We start from the raw sequence: 27,230 nt of genomic DNA, 5'->3' as shown, positions 1-27,230 counted from the left end.
TCAGCCCAGAGCTTGGAGTAAATCTGGATGCCTAACCTAACAATAAATGGAACTGAAAACCTCTTTTCTGGATCTTGCTTCTAAATTTGCCTTTCTTGGTTATTATTTAAAAGGCCGACGTTATTGTATGTTGTACCAATACCATGAGCTCCCCAGGTGAGGCTGGAGGCTCACTGGCAAAGCCATGGGCAGGTGACCTGGAGGAGCAGAACAGGATGGTTTGCAGCTCTGCTCAGAGGTGCTTTCAGCAGACTACACAGAAGGGGTTGCACTTGCTTCCAGCTGTGCTTTCTGGCCACTCCTGTGAGTAAGAAAACCCACAGGTGACAAGATATGACCTTTGTGAGGATACGCAGCAAGAGCCACTTAAGGTGACTTTTGCTCTCCTTGGAATTCGTTTGTCCAAAGCTTCTCTTCTTTTGATTGCATAGCAGGTAACAATAAAAAGGCACCAAAGCTGAGCATCTGCCTTAGATCCTGGCAACAGTCAGGTGGATAAGGTGGAGGATGGCGCCAGTACCTTCTGATAGTGGTCCACAAAGTAAATACAAGCCAAAGAAACATCACTCTTTCATCTGTGGCCTAAGATTTTGTTTCAGATTTTGTTTATGACGTCCTAAAGACAGGTCATCACTCACATATTTTCAAGTGAACTTTGAGCTTCTCGTTTAATGCTGGAAGAGAGCTGAACAACACTAGCGTGCAATCACGTCCACGTTTTAACGCTTATGCTGAGCAATCTTTATACAATTCAGATAACAATGTTAATGGAAAGAATTACAGATTGTAAGTGATCTCTAGGCAGCAATCTGCCATGGTGACATGTTCCTAAAGCAATTGGAAAACACAAGCTGACTCACTGACTGAGAGTTCCCTGTGAGGATGAAAACAAACATCACTTCTATCTGCTTTGCTTCAGTCGAACTGAAATGCTTTAATTCTGACTTCACTGCGTGTTTCATTTCATAGTGTGCCCCAGCACAAAAACTCACTGAAAGCCAACTCAAGTGAAAAACAAAAACGCTTCCTTCTCCAGATACCCACCGTGGCATTTCAGAGTGGGTCAGAGGCTGCACACACCCCCACAGTGTTGTCCCTGACCAAAATTCTGGGCCAATCCACAGCCTTTTTGTGACTCCTGTTTATCTATGTCTACTGCAGCCTGTCTTGCACCAGGCATTAGAAAGCACGCCAATAACCTCCCCTGTGCCCTCGAACATTATGTCCCTGCCCAGTGCTTATCTGTGGGCTCTGGTGGGGGCCTTGGGCAGCCGGCTTGGTGTGGGGATGTGTCCCCATGGTCTTCATTGAGGGCATGGGCTGCCTGGTGCCTTCAATTCGCAGAGGGGCACCTTGGTGTTTGGGGGCGGGGATCTTTTGTTTCTGCTCTGAGGTGAGCAGTGCTGAGGGCTGAACACTCTGGCGGAGGGTTGAACACTACAGATGAGGGCTGAACATCAGGGCTGAGGGCTGAACACCCTGACTGAGGGCTGAACACCACAGATGAGGGCTGAATAACAGGACTGAGGGCTGAACACCCTGACTGAGGGCTGAACACCAGGGCTGGGGGCTGAACACCCTGACTGGGGGCTGAACACCACAGATGAGGGCTGAATAACAGGACTGAGGGCTGAACACCCTGACTGAGGGCTGAACACCAGGACTGGGGGCTGAACACCCTGACTGGGGGCTGAACACCACAGATGAGGTCTGAATACCAGGGCTGGGGGCTGAACACCCTGACTGGGGTCTGAACACCACAGATGAGGGCTGAACACCAGGGCTGAGGGCACAACACTTCCCCATCGCTCAGCCTGCCCCCGCAGCAGCGTGCCACAGCGCCAGGGAAGGTGCTGCGGTTTCTGGGCGCAGACCCGGGGCTGGAGCACACAGCACGGCGGCCACCCCCGGGGGACCACCGGAGGCCACCGCCAGCCCCCGTGGCCCTGTCAGCGCCCCTCCACACGGCGCTCCCCGCGGCCCAGGGGCGGCGCGTTGCGGCGGGCGGGGCGGGAGGGCCGGGCCGGGCCGGGCCGGGGGCGGTGGCAGGGGCCGGGGCTTGCCGGCAGGGCGGCCGGGAGAGGTTCCCCGGCCAGGTGCTCGGTCCAGCGGCCGGAGCTGGCTGCGGGGAGCCGAGCGGGGCCGGCATGGTGCGGCAGGAGAGCCTCCAGGAGCCGGCGGAGCCCGGCGGGGACGAGCGGGGGCCGGGGGTGGCCGGGGAGGTGCGGGTGTCCCGGCGGCGCTGGGCTGTGCTGCTGCTGTTCAGCAGCTATTCCCTGTGCAACGCCTTCCAGTGGATCCAGTACGGCAGCATCAGCAACGTCTTCATGCGCTTCTACGGCGTCAGCGCCTTCGCCATCGACTGGCTGTCCATGAGCTACATGCTCACCTACATCCCGCTGCTCTTCCCCGTCGCCTGGCTGCTGGACAGGAGGGGTCTGCGCCTCATCGCCCTCACCGGCTCGGCCCTCAACGCCCTGGGCGCCTGGGTGAAGCTGGGCAGCCTGTGGCCGCCCCTCTTCCCCGTCACGGTGCTGGGGCAGGTCATCTGCTCCCTGGCGCAGGTCTTCATCCTGGGCATGCCCTCGTGCATCGCCTCCGTCTGGTTCGGCTCGCACGAGGTCTCCACCGCCTGCTCCATCGCTGTCTTTGGGAACCAGGTACGGGGTGGGTGCTGCCCAGGTGGGGCTGGGCGACACCCGGAGGGGTCCAGGGAGTGCCAACGGGGCAGAGCGACAAGCTGAGGTGGAGATACAGAGGGCCTATGTGTGCTCCCTCCTGGAGGGATGGAGCCAGGGGAAGAGGCAACTGGACAAAGCTCCCCTCAGAGCCTGTATGGGGCTTGAATTTGGCTGTGGGGTGGATGCAGTGGCCAAGGTGAGTGGGATCTGGGTCTACGAAGTTGGAGGCGGTACAAGGTCTGGCATCAAGCAGTGCTGGGCCTTGAAGTCTTCCTCATTTCCCTCCTGCTCCCCTCTCTGTGAGTCTCTGTGCCAGCGGTGTGGTCAGATAGCACCAGGGATGGAGTGGAGAGGGAAGCATGGTGCTGAGAAACATGCCTTCTGCCGAGTGTCCGGCAGATCTCAGGGCTGTGGTTGCATTGGGATTTGACATGGCAATATCCTACTCCTGCTGGTTACTAGGTGGGGCGAAGGAGAATAGCTGCCGCCTCCTTGTGACTGGGCCCAGGGGAAAAGGCCTTTAACCAACTTCTCTTCCTTAAAAGTAAGGCACAGAGTCTCCACATTTGTTGTGAAATGAAGCGAATCTTCCACCAGGCTAGGAGGAGGTAAGGCCTCTGAGCACACTTGTATAAAGGCAGGTCAGGGAGGCCAGTGGCTCACGCTTGCTCAAGCTGTAACATGCTTTTCTGGTAGCTAGCTGGTGCTTGGAGGAGATATTTTTTTCACAGTTTTGAAAGGATCAGGGAAATGACTTGCTGACCCTTGCATTGGAACACCCACTGATCCCTGCTGCTTGAAGCAGATAGACTAATGCTGATGCAGCACAGAAGTGAGGCCAGCTCTGTGACATTGGCATGAGGAAGAGGGAAGTAGTCTGGCATTAGCAGCTTAGCTAGACCCGTGCCTCCAACTTCCAACACTTGATATAATCCCTTCCACGTGACTGCACACTTCCCTCAGCTGACTCTGGTTTGGGCTGTGGGTGGACACCATTCAGATTTTAGTGTTTTTTTGCCGTTTGGGTAGTTTGTAAAGCATGGTTCTTCCTACAGCATACAAAATTATCAGCAAGATCTGAGGTCTCCTTTCCCCTAGATCCTGCCTTTCTGTACTGATTGAAATATTGCTGTAGCAAAAAGAGGTGAATGCTCGGAGATAACATTTGAGGAACTGACATTTGTGGAACTGTGTTAGGCAGACTCTGGCTTACAGCTTTTGGAAAGAGAAATCATGCTCACCTTTCTCTGAGTGAATCTAAACTTTCCTCTTTCACTTTCCTCTTACCACCCAAGCTAGTGGGCTGTTTTTTATGTGTTTTAAATGAATCTTTAGAGTGGAAGGCATTTAACTTGGCATGAACACTGCTGATTTAGGAGTAAATAAGTAACTGAGCATTTCACTGTCAGACTTTTCCTTTTTTTATTCAGGTGGAATTACTCAATAGTGTGCATAAGAAATCCAAACAATGAGGTGTTCAGCCTGTGCTATGTGCGTAGGTAGTATCTTCATCGCCCTGAAAGGGGTGGGTTAGTCTAACAATTGTGAAAGGCAAACTTTGGTTAGACATTTGGTTCTCCACACTGCTCTGGGGGTTGAACTGACATTGCAGTTAGGCCATGGGTCAGTACATAACCCTTGCTTTGTAAGCCCAGACTTTCCTTTTAGAGAATCAGGGAGACAAGAAATGGCAATGACTAAAGGCAGGGTGTACTCCATAGCAAAGACCTATTCATTTCATTCCCTTAAACAAGGGTCCTGATGTGCATAATTACAGTGAGTTAAAAGTAGCTATTTTGCTTAGCAGTGAGGTTGACCAGGGGGAAGAAATAGAAGCTTCCCTTTTTTTTCCTGAGTCTGTAGTTAAAGAGTATGTTTTAGGGAGTGACAGTGAAGGGCACAGTATGGTGGGTTTGTAATTTCAGTATGGCAAATTATACCCTCTGCTCATTCATTCACAACTGTGTGGTTTTCTTTTCAGAGCCGTGTTACTTCATTACAGTCCAAGTTAAAGATCCTCAAGGTAGACATCTCTGACATGCTTATTTATCAAGTGCCAAGCACTAAGATCCCTATCTGGCAGAAGTACCAGCAGCTACAGGGGTGAGCAGAGCAGTTTGACTGCCTCTTTGTTTGATACACCTGCATCTTTATGGTCCTGTCCACCTTAAACTGCACTCAGCAGTGCTGTCCTGAGGGGAGCCCTGCTGCTCTGCTCATCCGTGACTGCTGGGCTGATGTCTGCTCAGGACACAGTGACTGCTTGCTGTGTGACAGTAACCTTCAGGTTCAAGCTTAGCTCTCAATAGTAAATTATTGAAATGCCAGGTGGTGTGTTAAATATCTTTAAAAAAAATAAATAAAAATCCTCTTAGATAATATCAGATTCTCCTCACGCTTTTCTGGTCATGGTGTGTTGGCTGTGGTATCACAGTGCAAAGAAGAATTAGAGCACTCTCACAGTCTGTTTATTTACCCATTTCTCGTATACATTACATTGTACTTCTTCCTATTTTAACAGAGAAATGCACTGGTTGTTGTATTCTTTTTCCTTGTCCCTGCAAGTTTGTATATGGGTTGGTATAGAATGGGATTTATTTGTAAATTGGATACTTTGACACGAGATCGTTAATGTTATTCAAATATTACTATCAGCTTATTGATTTAAAAGACCAAGAAAGTCTACATTGGCATGTTTCTTCAGGCTGAAGTTCTAGGATAAGGAAATAGAAGTGATGCCTTTCAGCTGTGTTTTAATTTGTGAGGAATTTGACTGATAAGCATCAGAAATGCAGCCGTGAGTGGCAGTGGGTCTTCTACGTCATCAGCAGCATCACCTGTGGAGGAATGTGGTGCTGGATGTCTGCATTAGTCCTGTGCACGAAGGTTGGGTGGGAGAGAGTGGTATGCATCAGGGCTGTGCTGCTTCCAATTCTTGTGACTATTTGAGATATATGAGCTGGAGCCAGCCGGTCAGGTACTGCAATTCCTCAGCGCTCTGCATCAGCTCCTGTGGCATGTGCTGGACTGCCATGCTTGGGCAATGCTTGTTCAGGTTTGTTGGTGTTAAGAGCACTGTGTTAACTGCGTTGTGCTGGAGCAATGAAAGACATTTGTGTTTGTGACTTTGTATTGCTCTGCCACCAGCGTATTTTTTTTTTTGTTTGTGTTGATTTTGATTAAAACAACCTTTTTCCTGGTTCTCTCCATTCTGACTGAGGGACTTGGGGTAAGGATTCAGGCTGTTGGATGATTTTTCTGCTGTAATTTTGATGCTTCATTTTTTAGCAGGAGTTGATAGAAGTTGTTGATAGACTAGGAGGAAAGAAAACTTCAATTTTATGCTTGTCTCTGCCCGTTGGGTTGAAAAATGATGCAACAGTTTACTAATCTCCGGGTGGGGTCTGCCCTTGTTCAGATGGAGCTGGGATGCCTCTGTGACTTAGGTGATTTAGGACTTCTGTTAAAGAAACAGCCTGAGGTGGAGATTTTAGGTGCTATCTGCATAGTGCTGGGAGCGTTAGTCTAGCAGTAATGAGGTGATGGCTTTTGAAGTGGGTAAAGCGGATGATAAAGCATGAATGAAATGTTCTCTCTCTTCTGGTAGGTTCTTTTCTTGTGTTTTGAAATGAGGGAAAGAATCTGCAGGAGGTGGTGTGGGGTGAGTGTCTGGGAGTAATCAGGTCTGCGACATCTGAGTGGCCATTGCTTTTGTGCTGTTTGCCTCCTCGCTAACCCTCTTCTGTGCTGTTTGCCCTTCAGGTAAGGCAGCCTCTGAAAGCCCAAGAAGCGTGGAAATGGAGCGTGTCCAGTGGGATTCATCTCTTCAAGCAGACTTCTTTCTAGAGCTCATTTGCTCTTCCCTCCCTGCTGAGGGGCTCCCCATCTCTTCTGATGAGATCTGATCCCTGTTAGGTATAGGGACGGGGGTAGTCAACCTCACATGCCTCTGTAGTCCGGCCCTACGTCTCCTGGGGTTTTAGCTCTTAGGACAGAGAAGATTTTACTGAGGAGCCAGTAGTGGCAATAGTTAGAGGTGATATTTTCCAGCCCTGGCTCCTTTGCCTTCCTGCAAAGAAGGGCAGGGTGGATTGGGCCATGGGGATCACAAGGAGCACTATGTGGGCAGCTCCCCGAGATCCTGGATGTGGCTCAGTGTGGCAGAGTGTGCTGACCAAACAGCGACGTGGCTATCCCAGGAATGCCCAAGCTTCTATAAAGGGCACAGGAACCTGAAATTATCTTTCTGCTCATTTCATCTGGTGCTCCCTCCCCAGCCACATGCCAAAAGCAACTCACCCTTTTCCCTCACAGAAGGGGACAACTTTTGGGTTTTGCTGAGTTGAACTAGCATGGGAGTTAAATGAATGACAGCAGTGTTTTTGCTGGGAGGGGCTGCCCTATGGCACCCTGAGTACTTGCCCTGCAGGATCCCTGGAGGCTGGCTCTGTTATGTGACTGTAATAGGTCCTTGACCCAAGTGTCATTCCGGCTGAGTACTTCAGCAGCTGCTGAGGTGGCTGTTGGAGCCGAAACCCCTCTTCTGCTTTACTGTCTCTTATCTGCTGCTGCTGTTTTGCTGCGTTGCATTTCTTCCCCAGTAAACCGGGCAAAGGTGTGTTCAGTGCTGAGAGGCCCCAGATGACTTGCCTGGAGAAGTGGCCTTCGTTATCTGGCATTGTATCGCGTTAAACAGTATGAGGAGATGATGCCACAGAAGAAGTATGATGAGGAAGGAGTTTACTTTGCTTCCGGAAGAGCTTTGGTTGTGCAAGTACAGTTTGAAGAAATAACTTCTCTCTCTTATCAGTGTGAATGGATTTAAAAAAAAAAAAAAAAAGCTTAAGCTCTATCTTATCTCTTCGTGAGGGCTGGATTACATTTTTTCCTCTTGCCACTTGGGTCCTTTCTGCTTCTTAAAACACTGTAGAAAAGGTGACTAAACAGTGGTACGCAAACATTTAAGTACATTGACCTCAATGGGCCTGGATTTCAGTGGGCCCTTATGCCACTGACAGAAATACTGAAATCCATGGAAGAAGCATATTCTGGGCAGCAATGCAAATAAAAATATACTGGGTAGCTAGTGGCAGCTGCTGCTTTGCACAGATCTGCTGTGTATATTTGGTTCTACTGTAGTCCTTTTGCACAAAGGCAGCTGGGACCTGTGCTAATAGCAAGGGGCTGGGAAGCTGGTGTGCAGTAGGAGTCACAGGGTGTGGAAGGGGGTGGCTGTCTGCTCCCTGTAGGTTATGACCCTGTTATTCCCTTATCGCAAAGGTGAAATATCGTGGTTACAGCATGGGAGACACCTGTAGTTAAAAAAGGAGGAAATGCTACAGGGCAGAGCTGTGACACATGGACGTGAGTAACAGGAGAAGCTGTGGTGCCCAGGACTTTGGAACACGTGCCTCTTCCGAGGGGTTCCCAGGGTGAGTGAATGTAGTGAAGATCCTGGTCCGATGAGTTTTATTGCCTTGGCAGAACTGTCCGGTGTCTGTACCGAGCGGGGGTCAAAGTCCCCCTCCCATATGTGTGAGAGCAATGTATGGGAAGGGGAGCCCTTCTGTTCGCTTTCCTAAGGGTAATCCTGCCGTGACAAGACGTGGTGTCCAGATCCAGCAGACTGTGCTGCTTCTTCCTCCTCTTGCCAGTTAAATATGTGTCCTTTTGCCACTACCAGTTAGATTCTGCACCTCGGCACTGGTTGGTACCAGAAGATCGCTAACGTGGGTTGTGCAGCATCCTGACCTGGTCTCACCTCTTACTGGACTCCGTAAAACGATTCAAGTGTCACTTGTTTTCTTCCAAGCATGATACTGCTCTTGGCTTTCTAGAGGATTCCTCATCTCCTTGGTCGTCGTGGATGTCGAGGATTAGAAGGGTAGAACAGCTCCAGTGGTGTGTTGACAAAGGCAACAGGCTCTCTTTGCTGAAAGCAGGTGAAGCCCTCGGTTATTTTTTTCACCATGAAACAATTCTTTGGAAAGGTGCAGTGCACGAGTGCATGAGGACATGGGAGCATCTGGCCTAGGTCAGGCAGCTCTGGGGCAATCAGTGGTCCCTGGTAAGTGCTAAGGAAAAGAGAGAGGAGGATCCGCTCTGTTTTCACTAACTCAAAAAAAAGTCTCAGTTTGGGAAAGTGCCTTCCCGCATTCCTGATTTGAGTGTTTTGGTAAGGGACCAGAGTTAACGGTTTGGTGTGTTTGTGTGAGTAGTGTGGGTTTTCTGTTGTCTCGTTCTTCTCAATGTTTGGATGAATCCCATCTGGTCCTGACACCTCATAGAACGAACTGACTGCAATAAATTGAATAAAGCCTTCCACTGATAGCACTTCAGACTTTTTGCAGTATGAAGAGGTTCTATCGAGGTGGAAGCTTCCCCAAAAAATCACGTAGTGAGTGCTGATGCAAGAGTTCATCGAGTTCTCCCTGTCTCAGATGTTTTCCTTCCATGGTGATCATCTTTTGGCTGTCCAGACTTCCTGGCAGGCTTCCTGATTGTGCGGCGTATGAAGTTTTTAATTAGTTTGTCAAGCTGTTCCTCAGTCTTTTTTTGGCCTAATTATGGTTTGACTTTAGTTTGGTCCAGCTTGCTGTCTCCTCTTTTTCTTGCTTGAAGAAATGAAGCACGGATTTTGAGGTGTATGGTGTTCTTTTTTTTCCTTCTTTGCTCTTTAACCGTGATTACTTTTATTTCTTCTGTTCTAGAAGTGTTGATAACGTTCTGTACGTTTACTCTGAGCCCCTGATGTGGTGTCTTAGTGTCTCTGTGCAGTCTCAATGCCACCTGCAAGCGGTTAGTTCCTTTGTCTTTTGAATTGCCTAATCAAGAAGCTTTCCTTTTAGACAGTTCCCTCTTGCAAGTTAAAATTGCCGTGGTGGTTTGGAGCTGTTTCCACCCCCTAGCTCGTGGCTGCAAGGAAGCTGAATGTGAGTGCAGTGCAGAACCGTCTGCTAATATTGGTTGTGGGCACGCTGTGCTGCCCTAGGCCTGAATCATGAATTGTGCCTCTTAGAGGCTGTCTTCACAAGAGGGTATTTATGGAACCTAAAAATGCAGCCTCTGCACCATCCCTGTCATGACGCTTATGTAGCCTGCAAGGGCATTGTCACAATTTTTCTGTGTTGTATTTTTTTTTTTGCCTTTACAGCATCTCTCTTTCTGCCTTTTAACACTTTAATCGACCTTCCTGGTGTGGTGGTCTCTTCTGTCAATGTTCCTGCTTGCTTGGGGATTTTATTGGGCTTCTGTATTCCTGGTGCTGACTCTTAGTTTTCTTTAAGGTGGAGACCCGCTCCTCCATCGATCGTTCATTTACAGTTTCTATGCTGATTCTGCACTGATTATCGTCCTTTGGCGGACTCTTGGTATACAATCAGATAAATCAGACATCCCATTTTCCGTTTCAAGACCTTGGGTACATGTATACCATCGTACTTGCCACTTGCTCTCAATTTTATCAACTGTTTTGGTGGATGGTTGAATATGAAGTCAGTGTTGGGATTGCACCTTGACAAAATTCAGGTAGGAAATAGATTCTTTCCGTTGTTTGTTTCTCAGCCTTTGGACTCTGCTGTGGTTGTAGACCTCCCTGTTATTCTGTTCAAATCACCCCAAAGCCGTAAAACGAAGTGCCAGCAGGCTGCTTCCTGCAGGGAGATTCATGAGGATCAGGACAGTGCTGTGCATTTTATGGGTGTGGGGATGCTCTTGTGTTGGAAGACTAAGGAAATGCTGAATTTTGGGAGTGAGACCCTATTTGTATAGGTCTTGGAGACCTTGCACAAAGGTTGGAGATGCTAGTTTGTGCCCTGGTGAGAAAGACTGCACTATGAGCCCTAATGGCTCTGAGAGGGGTAGCACAGAGCGTTGCAGAGCCAGCTTTGGTTTCCCAGACCTGATGTGGGAACTGTGGAGAAGGGAGAAAAATTGTTTCTCTGCTGTGAAGGAATGTTTAAATTTTCTTGCTGATGGGTTACGCTGTTGTTTGTTGGGTTGGTGGTGACAGGGGTACTGGCCTGCTGAGAACCAAATTGAAAATCTCTGTGGAAGGTGAAGTAGGTGCGGTGTAATACTCATCATGATGTAGAGAACTTGTCTTTGTTGCTAAAAGTGCAATGAATAATCCAGGGTATCCCCTGGGAAATCTTCAGTTTTAGCCAAGTTATGGGATCTCCTCTTCATAGGATTAATAATGTCAGTGACCCTGAAATATAAAATGTTTCCTAGTGCTATGCTGGCATTTTTTTTTTCCCCTCTACCTTCTATTTTTCTCGCAGGTTTAAGAAACTCCAAGTAGACAAGCGTTACCTTATCTGGAAGGGGAACAGTGAGGACGAGCATCCTTTCGTGGTTAGGAAAAATTGTTCAGGTCTTCTGAAAAGCCAACAGAAGTATCCAGGAGAGCTGAGTAAGCCCTTTTTGATAGGCGGTGGCTATAGGACTTCTCAGAAATGGATTTACGAATGATGTGCAGAACAGATTCTCAATATCCTTTTTCAGGTAGAAGAGGATAGAGGGAGACCTGAAAAGAGTGAATCTTGACTGTGGCCCCAGAGAAACCTCCCTTCTTCCTCTGCATGTTTTGCTGTGGGTCAGCAACTCGTGTGAGCATCATGTGATTGTTGCAGCAGCAGCTAGCACAGGAATCCAGCCTGGTTCTTCCAGGAATGAAAGGGCAGTAAGGCAAGGCAGCAGTTTTCAGGAAGCAAGTTATAGACCTCATTTGGTAAAAGGTGGAGAAGCCCACGTGGAACCCAGTAGGTGAGGGCTGGGAGGGCTCCAGTCTCCTCTGGAAAGGAGCAGTGTTGAAAGTTGTTTCCTTGAAGCTTGAACTTCAGGGAATGCTGAGAAGCCCAGGGTGGCTGCAGTACTGAAGCATGGCTGCGTCCCGGGCTGGGCAGGCCTGCTGGAGCAGCAGGACTGCACTCTGGCCAAAATAAACTTGCTGCAGAGACAAACAGGCTTCTGCCCTCTGGATGTGCTCTGGCTTCAGTGTAAGTGCCTTTTCTGTGAAGCTACAGGCTTGATTGCCTTGTACAGAGAACAGGGAAGCGTGCAATTTAACAAAAGATAGGGGCTTGAAGCCCCTAAGCCAACTGATGGTCAAGCTCACGGGTAGTCAGCGAGTCTACCGTGTCAGCAGCCAGCATGGGTTGGGAGAGCAGCCCTGAGCAGCTGTAACAGCCAGGGGACAGGCTGTGTCTGGACAAAGCTGAGCTCTGGCAAGTTCAGTCCTGTGTCGGAGGCTGCCTGTGCTGCGTGGGTGTTGGGAAGGCTTGCCTTTGCTACTGGTGGTATCTGGACTTGTCTCAAACTCCTCCAGTCCTTGGCTTACTATCTGGGGACATCCCAGTTTGCGTTTCACTTCACTGTGCTTAATGAACCCCTGAATGTTCTCGCTGCTGAAAATGGCCTGTACCGGCGTGGCACGTTTGTAGTCTCTTGGTGACTCTTCCCACCAGGTCCTGGGATGCCCCGGTGCTGGGAACGAACTCAGCACAGACGTCTGCTGCAATCCTGACCTCGGCTATTGCAGCCTCCCAGTGGAGGAGGGCACAGTTTGACACAAAGTTTGGTCAGATGCTGTTGAAAGTTACATGTCTTCTTACATGTTACACAACAGCAGTTGTGGCACCTGGGATGTGTTTGTTCTGTGATCTTGATCCTGGCCAGTACAGTGGCTCTCCCAAAATGAGTCGGTCATCATCCCAGGAACACGGAGATGCGATGGCAAAAGCGTGCAGAAAGCACAAGGAGTTTTTGCTAGAGGGCAGGGCAGGAGACCTGTCTGAGCCTGGGACAGGGACAGGGCTCAAGGTTGTTCTGCTCTGTTCTGCCATGCCTGGGAGTGACTTATGGGCACCACAGTCCTCGATTTTCTTGATCCTTGCTTTCCTTACCTGCAGAGTAAGACCAGTTACGTGAACTGACCCTCTCCAAGGACTCTAAAGACATTGAACACTGGATCCTTCTGTTGGGCAACATTACTGTGGGGCAACAGGTCTTCATTTTGCTCATGGATTCCTATCTGGTGTTTCCCATGAGGAAATGGTACATGCAACGGGCTTAGTTTGAATATATTCTGGTTTCCATGCTTTGCATATTACCTCCTGTCAGCGTGAGGATGAGGGCAGTGGCTGTAGAGAGGCTGCACTGGTGTAGCATGAGTAATTTTCTTTTATACTGCTGGTCTGTTTTGGTTCAGTTAGCACTGTACCAGTAATGTGAGTGCTTTTCTACCTCCCAGCTAATGGTACAGCCTGCAAAGGAGATTGGAAATCTTTGTTTCAAGCAGGGATGAGGATGGCTGCATGGCCACCCGCTGTCTCTTTTTTTTGTGTCTTCTCAGTCCTTGAATCTGTTATAGGCTCTTCTGTGTGCCTTGTTACTGTCTGCAACACCATGTGTAGGATGAAACCAGGAAATGGGAGAGGAAAAAAAGTGTTACTAAACAAAAAAATGTGTTTGCCCTGTACAGAGCTAAGTGTGCAGAACCTCTCTGAGAGCAAGCAGGAGCTGAGCTTGTGTATGGCTCTTTTCCTGATGTCTGAGAGCTTGCAAGTGCTGAGGAGGGCCAGAGGAGGAGGTAAATACACTCCTTGGGAACTAGATGGTGATTGTAACATGGCTGTAAAGGGAAACAAACACAGGGGAGGGGGGAAAAAAGGCAGGGGGGGAGCTTTTGTATGCCTCCTCTTGTCTTTAGAGTACTCCAAATGTGCACTTTGGCTTCAACTTCATGAAGAGAGTGCTCCCAGGCATCAAAGCAGCTATTTCTCCTCTTTTGAGGGCTGGCACTGAAGGTGTGTGCCATTTAGCGCTGCTTGTCGTCGTGGCAAAATCTGCTCTGCTGCAGCTCCTTGCTGCTCTCCTGGAGGAAACAGCTGTTGAGTGAAGACCCCCAGTGTCCTCACCGAAGCGTGCGCTGTCGTGGCAGGAGCTCCTCGGCTGGACGTGCGGGGCTCTCAGCACAGCAGAGGCCACAGCTGCAGGGTGTCTTCTTGCAGCCCTTCAGAGCCAAGTGTTTCAGCTGGGCAGTTGCCAAGCCCCATCGCGCAACCTCGACATCTGTGATGCGTGCTGTCAGCACTTCCTTCGCTCTCAATCTTTGTCTTTTTCTAGGTTCTCCTGGTGCAGTGGGAAAGGCATGAGTGGTAGCAGGGTGAGCCTTGTCTCGGGAGGGAGCTCCCTCAGAACCAGCGTCATAAAACGGCCGAGGCAGATTGATATCTTACTCATCACGAGTGGGCAGGGTTCTGCCTTGCATCACCCCTTGCGCTTGTCTGGCCTGAAGGCAAATAGGTTCAATTCATTAACCCAGTAGGGAACTGTGGTGTTTTTTGATGGTGTCGTTTTGTGCTGTTTTTCATGCGCCAAGCCAGCTGAGCAGGTGATCAGGTCAGCACCAGCGTGGGCGCAAAATAAGGAGCGGGATGTGTATGTGCAGGGCAAAGTGTGGGTGTGAGAGGACAGGGGAAGCAAGAACTCCACTTTGGTGGAGGCAGGTATTAATCCTACTCAATTCTGCTCTGAAACCTTGCCTTGAATATCCTTATAGTTGTGAGTTTGTGGGGGGGGACCTCTCGTGGCCTAGTTACGGTGGGTAGCTGGCTTCTATCTTTCAATTATTAGGTGGTGAAGGGGATTTTCTCCTCATAGGGGAAGCTGGAGGAGGCCAAGTTGAGGTCTTACTGTGTGCGGGAGGATTGCGTCAAAGGGCTGAGCTCTGAGCTCGTGGCGGTGTCGTGGTTCCATGTCACACCTGTGTCTCCTCTCTCTCTCCTGCTCAGCTTGGCATTGCTCTGGGCTTTCTGGTCCCTCCTGTGCTGGTTCCTAATGTGGAAAATGTGGAGAAGCTGGCCTACCACATAAGCATCATGTTCTTCATGACAGCAGGCGTGGCAACAGCCCTCTTCATCCTGGTCGTCATAGGTAAGGAGGTGGGAAGCGTGTGTGTGAAACCAAGTGAACTGAGATCAGCCTGAGTGTGAGGGGCCCCGTGGGGTTGTGAGTGAGTCTGCCAAACTGTTCATTTCAGCCTTTGATTGCTCACAATAAAACTCTGGTGTGTATAAGTTCTTTAAAAGCCAGTCTTAAAAATACTGCAAGGTCCTCATCCTTCTTGCCTGCAAACAGGGTGCTTGGGGCTGATTACTTCTTAAGGGTATGGAGGAGGAGGTAGATTGTCTTGCCTCACAAGAACATGCTGTTCCCAGGAAGGGGAAAAAAAGGTAACCAGTTACGAGCAGGGTGAAGAAAGCATTACAGGCAGTAGACTTCGTGGACTCCTCTTGCCAGCTTGTTTATGTTGCCTGATCATTGAGTCAGATGTAGACTTTAATGATTCACAGGTGGGGAATAGACAAAGTACAACAGTGACTGTGCTGCCCCTAATACAGCAGTGGATCACCTGCAACTGGGATTCCTGGGTGCTGCTTTAGTGCGAGTTAGAGACAGCAGACAGCACGCCCAGACTGAGAAGGGTCAGGCCTGAAGGTTTCCCCCCTGGCAGGAGCTGTTACTGGGGAGACTGTCTTCTCCTGTTCCTGGTTAACTTCGTGCACAGAGATCAAAGCTTAAGGATGATGATGTGTTTTATACATTTTTACTAGCCCCTGTGCTGTCCCTTGAACAGCTCAAACCTCAGCGTGTGCCCAGGCTCCCCAATTACACTGTTACAAACAGGTCTGCCTTGTGTCTGGTTTCAGTCTTCAAGGAGAAGCCCCCATACCCTCCGAGCCAAGCTCAGGCCTTGATCCAGTCGCGACCGACAGTGGAATATTCCTACGTGCAATCAATCCTTCGTCTGCTCCGCAACACCAGCTTTGTGCTGCTTATGGTCACGTACGGTAAGGTCTGGCTGTTCTGGGCAGCCATCACTGCTGGACGTGCTTAGCTTCTCCCTCCTTCTCTGTGCTGTGCCAGGGCAGTAACTGGCCTGAGCTGTGGTAGGGGACTGTAAGGATAGCTGTGCTGCCACACACCAGGGTCCTTCTAGCTCCCTCCAGCAGTGGTTACAAGGAAATACCTAGAGGACAGAGGTCAATGCGTCCCACTAGATATTTTTTTTTTTTTCCCCAGCCTCTGACCACTTCCTGTTCAGGGGATTTTTTTTCCCCATAGTTGGTTAATAGCTTGACTAATCTAAATGCTTGCCTAAGAAAGATACGGAGTTGTGTCTGAGTGTGATTTGCCGCACTGATGGCAAGTTACTTCCCAAGAAAAGTGTGTGCTGGCAGGCCTCCCAGCAGAGGTGATGTGGAGCATGTAGGTGTGCAGGCTGCACCGGCCTCTTTGGCAATCCCTACGAAGCAAATGAAAGGGGGGATTGGAGACCATGTACTTCTGCCATCTGTTCTTCCACCTTGGGCTTGCTTCTTCCCTTCAGCAGTATTGCCCTATTTCTCTGAGGGGAGTTTGTGTTGAATCTGTTCCTGATGCTGAATTGTCGCATGGAGAAGCATTCTTCTCTTTAGCAGAGACAGAGGAGGCCACTGCAGCCTATGCCTGTATGATAGGATAGGATATACTTTAGGCAGCTGTTCTGCTGAGAGGTCTGTCCCCATTTCCCACCTGCTTGCTGCGGAAGCTCCTCAGGAGGAAAGATAAATAGTTGTTGAACTTCTGTGGTTCCCCTAGCAGCTGTGCCTAAAGGACTTTGAGTGATAAGTCAGGTTGGAAAGAGCGTGGTGGCTTTGTACCTTCTGGGAGTGCTGATGGGCTTTGGACCTGCTGAAATCTCTTCTCCCTTCTCTCTTCTCCTCCCTAGCAGTAGGCTTCTAGCAATGCCCCTCAGACCACCCTTGGGCTCCGCTGGTTTGCGTTGCAGCTGCTCCCCACTCTCCCTCCCTAGTGCCTGCTGACCTCTGAGAAAGTAGAAAAGTGGAGATACGAAAAACTGTCATTGGCAGACTGGCTGTAAAAGCTGGATTGTGGCATCTGTTCATTCACATGCTTCAGGGAAAAGAAAGGGGAAAGCATTAATTCTAATAGGGATAATCAGGCCCTGGAGGAGAGAGGCAGACTCTCAGTACGAAGAACATGTTTAGAATCTGATCTCCGTGAGATAATTCCCTCCTGGCAGTCACAAATGATGTGGAAAGCATTCAGTGGGTCATAATCCTGTCTGCCTTCCAGTCGTCTGTGCATTTATTCTGCTCCTCCCTATGTCAGCCTCCTGTCAGTCTCCAACTTGACTTTCAGGCTGCTGGCAGGGAAGATAAGGTGACTGCTACTCAGAGAGGGAACTAAGCAGTGAAACTTTTTTTTTTTTTCTTTACTAGTCTGGCTTTAAAATGGGGACTGTTTTTCCTACTCAAGTCAAAAGTTATGTTGGACAGGATTTAAGACAGCTGCAGCCAAGTGAGTGCAACTGAATCGTCTTCACTGTTTAACACAGATACCTGCAGCCTCTTGTAGCTTTTATATTAACATAGTGTGAGTTAGGGGTGAGAGTGGGATATCGCCTGCTGGTTCATCTCCCATGGCTGTAGAAAGATCGGGGGCCCTCACACGATGCCAGGTCAGAATAGGGCTGCAGATCTCTGAGGTAAAGTGATACGACCAGCACCTGCCGACTCCTTTCCTGCGGGAAGATTTGCAGTGCTGGAAACATCGGTGGCACTGCATCTGTGTAGTGTGGGTGAACTGTTTCTCAGGGAACCCTCAGCCTGCCTTTTCCCAAAGACTGTTGGCATTGCTTCAGTAAAGCTGAGGCATAACGCGGGGTGGGCATTAAGGGACTCTGAGTTCACTGGGTTGGGCTTTGCACTGAAGCCGTGTGTAGCTATGGAGAGGCAGCGGGAAGGAAAAGGGTGGGAAAGCCTGGGAAAGGCTTGTGAAGTGGGAGTGATGAGACAGCTCTGAAGAATCAGCCTTTGGAAAGGTGATGGGGCAGTGAGGAGAAGGCAGGGCAGCTGAGGAGATCTGCACAAGGAACCATTGTGCTGGAAGATGATGAAGGTGAAGAGGAGGAAGAGCAGTAGTCTGGCATGTAACTAAGCAGCGTAGTGCCTACAGGAGAATTGAGTTCTAGTCCAGGGCATAATAAGGGCTCCTTTTGGAGCCTTGGGCAATAAGCTTCCCCTTTCTGGCCTCTGTAAAATAGAGGAGACACTGTGAGGTCTCAAATGTTGTTATGCAGCACATTACAAGCGAACCATGGTAACTAACCAATGAATCAGGTGGGATTGGATCTTCAGATGTTTTTTTCTTAGCTTCTAGACCTGGTTTCCTTGTCTGCATGGGCAATTGGGCGCTGCCACTGGAAACATCCCTCGCCTGTTTTACAGGCATTCAAACAGCTGGCTGTAACTCACAGAGAAACTTCACCGAGCAACTGTGACATGTGAAAGGCACACTTCATTTGCCAGCCTTCACAAATGCAAATCGGGCACATTGTCTCGATTCTTAGAATATTTTGTCTGACTCTGGTGCCAAGTGTTGCTGCCAACTCCGCAGCTCTTTCTACCCAGCTTGGGCGAAGGGGCCCTTCTTTGGGAAGCCACATACATCACCCAGCCTCTGCAGAGCTGGCATCCTGACAGCATCAGCTGTCGGGGTCTGGCTGTCCCCACCAGGTTGCTGTCCTCTTGGCTGGGTGGGAAGCAGGGGCACACACATGACTGGTCTATGTTTATGCCCAGCTTTGAGGTGAAGCAGTAGTGGGCAGAGGAACTGTGCTGGTCTGTGCTGAGAGGTGCTTTTGGAGCAGGGACCCCTGTTACAGGCAATCGGCTTACGGGATTACTTGCGTAAGGTTCTTCATCTCTTCTGTCCCGTGAAGCTGTGGAGTTAGCTCTGCTGAATGCTGTTGAGGAGGGTGTGCGAAGGAAGCGTGGTCTCCCCTCCTGCTGTCAATGTGGTGGCTCCTTGGAGCGCTTCAGGAGCTGTGGAGGGCAGTGGGCTCGCAGCCTCGCAGGGGAGGAGTGGGCTGGGCACAGCAGGATCGCTCAGGGCTTCAGGGGTAGGGGAGCTGGAGTTGCAGCTCAGGATTTTGTTCCTTTTGTCAGAGCTCTGCCTGCTAGACTGCACTTCTGTATCGTGTACTGCCATGTTGCTGCTTTTAGCTGAGGCTGAAAGAGGAAAAGTAGGAAGTGGGAACTTGACATGTGTCTGGGCTGTCAGGATGGCAGACGTCTGAGCCAGAATTTTAAAACCCATGCCACCTTCTGGAGCCTAGAGATGTGTGAGCTGCGGTGGTGAAATGCGTCCCCATCCCTCCCCCTACCAGGATCACTGAAGCTTTGAAGAGAAACTAACTGCAGATGTAAATGACTTTCTGAGAAGAAAGTTGAGTCGACTGTTACAGACCTCATCCACCTGGGGAAGGTTTCTCAGTATCACCCAAGGTGAGAGTGGAGCCGTTGCAGTGCTGCCGCTCCAGTGCCCGTGTGGATATTCCACGTGGATATTTCCACAGGGGGGAAGGGGAGATTCTTGTTTTCTGTGACCATCAGGAAGGCATTGAGCTCAGAGTTGCTTGAATGCTGAAACGGAGCGTCTGGATGGGGCTTGACCAGTATCTCCCCCAACGGTTTCCATTCTCACCTTGGGTGATACTGAGAAACCTTCACCAGGTGGCTGACGCCTGTAACAGTTAATCTAACTTCCCTTTCAGAAAGACAATTACTTTCACAGTTGTTTTTTATTTTTTTTTCAGGCTTCAGTGATATCTTGTAAAAAATATAAGCCTGTTCCCATGCAGACACAAACGCCAGGTGCTTGGGGGAAGTGCTGTCTGTGCTTGGCCATCAGCTCTGCTCCCACTTGCCTCTGGGTATCTCTTGGCTTTGGGAGGCTGTTCTTTGCTGCCTGTCAGTAGGGAGAATGGTGTCAGGTGGTTCTTTGGGAAGGAAACCCCGCTGGTCAATGGCACTGGTGTTCACTGAATCCCAGGCCCTTTTTAGAGGTGTGATGCTGAGGTGGGTGCTTTGCCGGTGTCTTACTTTGGCTGGGGGGAGGAGAAAGCTCCACTGCTGAAGCTGCCTCTGGCTATGTGGGGTGGGTTGAGACCCTGTGAAGGACTTGCATGACCTTTCAGTACTAGAAATATGCACAGCCTTTCTACTTCTTCTTCAGGTAAGAGCCATCCTGAAACTGGAGGGTGCTTCCTCCTGCATGCTGAGATCTAGTTGTCCTTGGTCTGCGTTGCTGCCAGTAACCTCTGTCCAGCCAGTCCAGCTGGCTCTCCTGATACTCTGCTGCCTTGTTAGAGGACACTGTCCCAAAGGTCTCGCTGCCCTTTCACAACCCAGCAGGAGAGTAGCCAACTGAACGTGCTGCGTTTTTATCCCCCCTCAGGTCTGAATACAGGTTGCTTCTACTCCCTGTCCACTCTGCTGAACCGCATGGTGATCCATCACTACCCAGTAAGTGCACCCAGTTCTCTTGGCCCTCTGATGCTTGCCGTTCTCCAGCCTGCCGTTGTCCACCTGGGCTAGCTGCCCTGTGGGAAATACAGCATTACAGCACTTCTGCCTGCCTCTGGCACAGCTTGGCGGGCTGGCTTGAGAGCATTGGTTCTTTCTGTTCTTTACAACACCTTGTGAAAAAGCAGGTGAGCTCTAGAAAAGACAACTCCTTTACACCCTAAGTGGATGTGAGTGTTTTCTTCAGGTCCCCCTGGCTGATCCAGCCCAATCCTGATGCCAGCAGGCATTGTAGGGTTTATGCTGACTCCCCTGAGAGTGCCTGTTGGCCAGTGCTCACCTTTTTGCTGGGCTGGTTCAGAGGGAAGTGCCTAGGCCCAAAAGGGTTCTTTCTTCTGGTTATCATGTTAACAGGAGACATTTGTGGGACACTGACTTTGGTGTCTCTTCCTGTCCGGGTTCTCCACACCTTGCTTGTTGTTGGCTGTGACTTGGCTCCTGCATTTGTGTGTGTCTTACCACAGGGGGAGGAGGTGAATGCTGGCAGGATCGGACTCACCCTTGTCCTGTCGGGGATGGCTGGGGCTCTGATCTCTGGCCTCTGGTTGGACAGAACCAAAACCTACAAGTAAGTCCCTTATTTGCCTTTGTGCCCCTAGTGAATCTGCTCTTCTCCCATTCTGTACAAGGAGCAACCCAGTGCAGCTGCAACTCAGCGGTCTAAGTACTGAATCGCTGGGAGAGGTTTGTAGGAAAAAAAAACACAGTTCTTGAAAATCCAGTTAGTCTAAAGTGAAGTTTAGAGGAGCGTGTTCGTTTGTGCTGGACCATACAGGGTCTGGTTCTAGTGCTCCCTAGGGAAGCACAGGGAGAGGATGAGATGGGCTGGCAGCTCCTTTGCCAGGGATGAGAGAGTTCTTGGCACAAGTGGAGTAATGACTGTACCAGACCATTTCTCTGCCCTTACAAACCAGCTTCTGTGAATCTTTGTCCTGTGCAATGAAAGACGCATTGAATCCAGTGCCCAGAGGCATTGTGCAAGTGTGCGCTGCTGGATTCTGGGCAGGGGCAAAGGGTGCTGGGGTTGTGGGTGGATGATTCTGGATTAGCTGCCTGGTGGGTTGGGAAAGCAGATCTGGCCAGCGTACCCTGCCGTTTGCAGTTTGGGTGAAGCTGGCAAGCTGTGGGCTCACAGCTTCTGAAGCAGCCTGCGGTCCTCGCTGTCAAGTACAGAGGCCAAAAGAGGACAGGAACTGGGCTCCTGTGACAAGAAAGACGCGAGGACTCCTGGGGGTGCTGGGGGGCAGGAGCAGCTGACTAATAGAGAGACCAGCAGGTTGCTCGCTGCCGTTTCTAGATGGTGTACCATTGATTATTTCTCGTTTGACAGGCCGAGGAAATGGAAACACAGATGTTGTGAACTGCACTAGCGAGCTGTGCGGTCTGACTTGGCTCTTTCCAGCCCGGGGCTAGTGGCAAGGTAGCCTCAGCTGGCACTGCTGGGGTGGATGCTCCTCCTGACTCTCCCTAAATGGAGCTTGGCTGTAGCACAAATGTTGAGAAGCTCTGTGGCTTGCGAGGCAGAGACGGGACTTGCAATTTGGCAGCACAGGAGGAAAAAAATAAATCCGGGATTTGTTCCAATGTCCCTGCTTGGAGGGACCATGTAGGCGGGCAGAGCTGTCTGAGTGCAGAAAAATAGGCCTCTGCCACCCATGGATTTTATCGTACAGACTCGTAAGGGTATCTGAGGATAGATTTAGCCTTAGATGAGGAGGAACACTGCTAAGAACTTGCTCTTCACTGCAGCCCACTAAGTGGGATTTCTGTGGAATGAGCAAATTTTTTTTTCTGAATACTACGGAGTCTTTATTTAGCCTCATTTAAAAGTCTATTTAAAAAACTGTCAAGATGCCAGATGTTCTAGGTAGGTACCCTCCCCCTTCTCTCCGCTGCTCAAATAGTGTCAGGAATGAAATGGTAAGCACATGAAAATCAGGAAGGAAAGATGTCAAGTCCTTTTTTTAGTCAGCTTGGGGGGAGAGAGAGAGAGAGAGGGGAGCAAATCAATGGGATCCAGCTGTGATTGAGAGGAGCAGGGGGAGGTTAATAACACAAGGCACTGCAGAGCACTATGTGGATGTTTGATCTTCACTGTCCCATCAGCAGTTCCTTGCAAGGGTGAAGCTGTGCTAAGTCCGGCTTCCCCCATCTGTTGTGCTCAGGCACCAAATGGCCTTGCATTCTTGCTTTTATTTGGCAGGCAAGTCCCTGCAGCAGCCCCAGAACTGTTCTTATTTTGGAATTACCAGGCACAGATTTGGCCCATGCAAATACGCAAGGGATGTGACGAGCGAGCCGGCCCAGAGCACGGGCTGCCTTTGGTGGATGTCTGGCTGAGAGCAGAGCACCTCCTTAAAAGAACATGTTCTGATGTTGGCTTAAACAGGGCTTCCCATACATCCTTCAGGTTCCTGGCCGAGAAAAGAGATGGGATTCTGACACCTGGAGGCCGCTGGTTTGCTTTGGGTGCCTTGGTGTTTGCAGGGGAGCCTGGCTTAGAATCAGGGGTTTAGGGACTGGATTAATCAGTGCTTCTCTTTGACTTTTAAGGGCAGCGTTCATGTGGCCTCCAGGCTATTCCTTGTGTAGTGAACGTGCCTTCACCATATTATGCCATATTTCTTCTTATGTAAATATTTTACCACGGCTGTCCTCTTTTTCTTGTGCAAGGGTCACAAGTGTTATAAAACTAAATGCTGAAGGAGATGGTAAAAACAAACAAAAAAAGAACAGCAAAAATACCTCAAGCCAGCACTCTCCAATTCCTTCAATTTCCAGAATCTGATGCCTTAGTGTCTTTAATGGTGAGATCCTTATGGAAGTATGGGAACAAAGCCTTGTGCAGCCTGGCATATGTGCTGTGCTCATGGTAAAGCCTGCAGAGGCTGTCTGTCATCCCAGCCCATGCAGCAGAGAGCACTGGAGCTGCACAGAACTTCCCAGTGAGCAGCTAAAGCTGTACAGCAAGCTGTGAGCCCACCTGCCCCTTGTTCATTTATTCTTTCAGGTGCTGTTTGATGAGCCTCTGGTGTTCCTGCAGCTCAGATCCCTTGTGAATCTGGTCCTGCTCCTTTGGCTTTCTTTGTCTGTGTGTGACCTCATGAGACACAGCTGAGCTGGGCTGTGGCTATTCCTTGCTCGAGAGCTTCCTCTGGAGTTGGCTGAACAGCAGAGGTGGTGCTCTCCATTTCAGTCCTGTGTCCTGCTGGTTCTGACCCTGGTTGCCTTTCCTCCCCAGCATCTCTCTTTTCTCACAGTCCCTTGTACAAGCTCTCTAGTCTACCTCTTAAGAAGGCTGGGGAATGTGGCCGCGGGGCAGGTAAGTGTCAGGACAGCATAGATTCACTGAAACGATCAGCATGTCAGCTCCTCCATGGATTTCCCTTTGCCACAGAAATGCAAAACCAGCTGGTGCTGCACGTTGGTGCCCTGAACTTCCTTCTCACCCCCTTTGGCATGGAGATAGGTTAACCCCAGTTGTCCTAAGGTGATGTGGCAGGATGTGTAACTTCCACTGTGCGCTCACTTCAGTGGGCAGCCTCTCAGGGGAGGCTGGCTGTACCTGTCCCAGCCAAGGATGATTTTCAGTCCCTGTAGGGCCACCACGGGCACAGATTGCTACAAATACCAGGATGCTTTGCAAATGTCCTCTGTGAGTCTGTTCCTTCTTCACGGCTTTCTCTCTCCCATAAGATATTTATGGCTGTGATAAGAGGCTTATCAAGGAAAACAAGGCATTTGCCATGCCCTGGTGCCCCTAGGGTCACAGAGCATTCTCCTTGTCCTTTGCCCAGCGAATGTGGTGACAAGACCACTTCCTGAGCAAGCACCGTGTTGTCTTTCCCTGGGGATTCCTTTGTTTCCCTGTGCCCCATCTACTTATGTCTCAGCGAAGCCCTTTGCTCGTATGCAAAAATCTGGGCCTTGTGTAGACTGCCGAGCACTGAAGTCTCCTTTTTTGTCATCAGTGCTATACTCAGGGGAGTGTGGCCTTGCTGAAGTCCGATTTAGCAGAAGTCTGCCTGGGTGCTTGGGGCTGTTCCCTGCAGCAAGAGGTGCATTGGGGCTGTCTGCTCAAGTCCCAGTTAGGGTGCTGAAGTCCCAGTTAGGGACTGTGGCAGGCAGGGACCTGCTCAGTGCAGAGATTCAGGGTCCTTCCTGGTGCGTGACTTCCACAGTATGCAAGCCTGGGGTCTTGTTCCTTCCTTAAATATTTGTCAGTTCCTTTTGTACTGCTGAAGCCTAACGAGTGGGGGAAACAGGTTAACGAGGAAAGCTTGTCTCCTTCAGCCAGCTAACATGTGGTAGGTGCAGTATCCATGACAAGATGGAAAAGCTTCCTCTGTTTGTTTTTTTTTTTTTTTTTTCCTATAATTCTGTGACTCCAGTGGAAAGCACCACGTGCTTTAACCCTCAAGAGCTGCTTGCTTCTCTGAGGCAGCCTCCTCTAGTTCTTAGTGAGGGATCGTGTGTTCTGGGAACTTCCTTCTTGCAGCTTGACTAATGACACAGCATCAATGCGAAACAAGGTCCTGACCACATCTGGTCACTAACTCGTTCATCCTCTTTGCCTGGAGATGAAGAACAGAGTGCAAATGTGGGCAACCGTCAAGAGTGTGAATCAGTTACAAACTGCACACAGTGCCTGAGCCACGAGGCTGGGAAATTGGGTGAGATTTCATAGGACTAACCTGAGACCTCTGCACTGTGACCAAAACTAGTTGGGGTGGGTGTAAAATATTATCCAGGTGTCCCAACTGTCCCTGCTAGCAGAGATTAAGCTTTGTAGGTGCTTCTTGGAGGCCAATGCTGCTGAGCTGAGCATGTATTTTAGCACTGAATCCTGCATGGCTTGGAGACTCCTGCTTATGGAAGCCCCACCTGCTTTGAACTTGGTCTGTGCCGCACAATGAGCTGTAATTCTTGCCTTGAGCCTTGCAGTCAGCCCTCTTTTGACCAGGCTGCTGTCCCCTGTCAGACTGGGGACCTGAGCTTCTTGGCTGCCTCATAGGTGTGATGCCCGGACCCCAGGCAGAGCTAACCCTCTGTGAGGTTGGGATATAAGAACTCCTAGGTCCTGTTTTTGCTTCTCCTGCTGTCTGTGCAGACCATGCTGAGCTCTGTAGCAGTCCAGTTCCTCTGTCTGTGGTAAGGATGTGAGAAAGCTGTGCAACTTTTTTTTTTGTTACTGTGTGCTGCAAACTATATCAAGATCTGTGGGTGAAAAGAATAGTAGGATTTGATTAAATGAAACCCTGACTGTGCTTTTCCTTGCAGGCAGACAACGCTAGTGGTCTATATCATGTCTCTGGTGGGAATGATAGTCTACACTTTCACTCTGAGTCTAGGCCACCTCTGGGTGGTCTTTGTGACTGCAGGTGTGCTGGGGTAAGTTCATGTGCAGGCTGCTTTCCTCTGCATGTAAGCCAATAGGATATGGCAGGGAGGCAGGAGTCACGATCCTGGAGGGGTTGGGAAGAACCATAGTGTGCTCCCCCATGGGATAAGGACAAAAAGATCTGTGCTTCCCATCACTCTCATGTGTTTTGTTACTCAGGGACATTAGCACAGCCTGCTTAGCTGCAGCTGCCTTAAATATCCCAGGTAATCAAGGCAAAGTGTTTGGGAAGTGAATGGGACGTGGGTGCTGTAGGTGATGCTGTGCCCCAAGGCTGTGGGCAAAAGTATTTGTGGGTAGGAGGGGGACCTATGCCATGAAGAGGGACTCGGTTCTATGGGCTGTGGCAATAGTAAGGAAAACATCCCGTGCAGTCAGTCAAGCATCCCAACAGGCATTTGGGCTGCATTGTGCCTCTTTGGTCTTCTTCCTAGCAGTTACTGAGTCACCTTTTCCATGTGTTCCTTTTCAGGTTTTTCATGACAGGGTACCTTCCCCTGGGCTTCGAGTTTGCTGCAGAGTTGACGTACCCAGAATCAGAGGGAACATCATCAGGGCTCCTTAATGTCTCAGCACAGGTAGGTGTTCTGTTTTTTTTTTCTTTTCTTGCCTCTTTAAAACCAGATATACCAAACTGTTGTTCCCATCCCTCACCCCCACTTCTTGTCCATGATTATTGTCTTGAACCGTGAATCCAAGCGCATCAGGATGTGGCTTTTCAATGACAGTCCTTGTGTCGTTTCTCTGTTCTGTTTCTGCTGAGGAGAATGTCCATCAGGATACCAGTCATCCTTGCCTTTTCCAACATTGCTCCTAATTGCCCGGGACCTGCCTCCTCTCCAGTGAGAGATGGGATTCCAGCATGAAGGGTCACCTGTCTTTCTCTTAGTTGTGAGGAGGTGCCCCTGGATGTGTTTATAACCAAAATTTAGCCTAGGTAGAAGCCAGACAAGCTGTCGGCCTATGCTCAGATACTGAGATGAAGCTGGGAAGCTGTTCAGGCTGCTTTATGATAACAATACAGCTTGACCCTGCCTTTCCTTGTAGATCTTTGGTATTGCCTTCACCATCAGCCAAGGGCAGATCATGGATCGCTATGGGACGAAGGCAGGAAACCTCTTTCTTTGTTCCTTCCTGCTCCTGGGGACCATTATGACAGGTAATTAAGGCTCTCAGTGTTCTGCTGTGACTCTTCCCCTTGAGCCTGGCATGTGAATTGAAGGGCTTTTGTGTGTAGTGGTGCCTTCAGGAAAGGGCAGGACCCACATGGCAGCCCCATAGCAATGCTGTTGTGCTTTTTCAAGCATCTGGCCTACAAAAAAGATCCAAGGCTTCTTGCCCTGGCTGCTGGCTGGGGTCTCCAAGATGTGCCTTCTGCATGTTGCAGTAAGGAGTCTGTGCCCTGCCTGCTTCAGAATTGTCTTCGTCCTCTGGGAGAGTGGTTTCCATTGCTTCTCATTATGTGTTCTCCTCTGAGGCCTCTGCTGCCCCTTAGAATCCTGGGGATATTGATTTGGGGTCTGTGTGGCAACTGAACTGCCTTTACATTTCTCTTCCTCTCTGTCCCAGCATTCATTAAGGCTGATCTCCGAAGACAGCAGGCCAATGTGGAAAGTGAACGTACAGTGAGTAAATCCCCTTCAATCCCTGTTGCACCCCTGCTGTTAGCTCAGGACAACCCCCAACCTCCCTCCCTTCTAGGAATGGGGCTGG

General features: G+C 49.8%; 1 protein-coding gene across 1 annotated transcript in view; it reads left to right on the top strand.

The window, feature by feature from the left end:
- Positions 1–507: 507 nt before the first annotated feature.
- FLVCR2 (FLVCR choline and putative heme transporter 2) overlaps positions 508–27,230 on the top strand; it is a gene marked incomplete at both ends in the record, with an annotated part of 32,944 nt that continues 6,221 nt past the window's right edge. Inside the window, 10 exons of the mRNA XM_084287922.1 lie at positions 508–541; positions 1,873–2,660; positions 14,477–14,618; positions 15,395–15,535; positions 19,989–20,056; positions 20,581–20,684; positions 25,397–25,507; positions 25,990–26,095; positions 26,565–26,676; positions 27,087–27,142. Coding sequence (XP_084144048.1) covers positions 508–541; positions 1,873–2,660; positions 14,477–14,618; positions 15,395–15,535; positions 19,989–20,056; positions 20,581–20,684; positions 25,397–25,507; positions 25,990–26,095; positions 26,565–26,676; positions 27,087–27,142 — 1,662 coding nt within the window. The remainder of the gene's footprint in view (positions 542–1,872; positions 2,661–14,476; positions 14,619–15,394; positions 15,536–19,988; positions 20,057–20,580; positions 20,685–25,396; positions 25,508–25,989; positions 26,096–26,564; positions 26,677–27,086; positions 27,143–27,230) is intronic.

Source organism: Netta rufina (genome assembly GCF_964035555.1).
Source record: "Netta rufina genome assembly, chromosome: 5".
Classification (NCBI taxonomy): Eukaryota; Metazoa; Chordata; class Aves; order Anseriformes; family Anatidae; genus Netta; species Netta rufina.
This window is presented reverse-complemented; position numbering and strand designations above follow the sequence as displayed.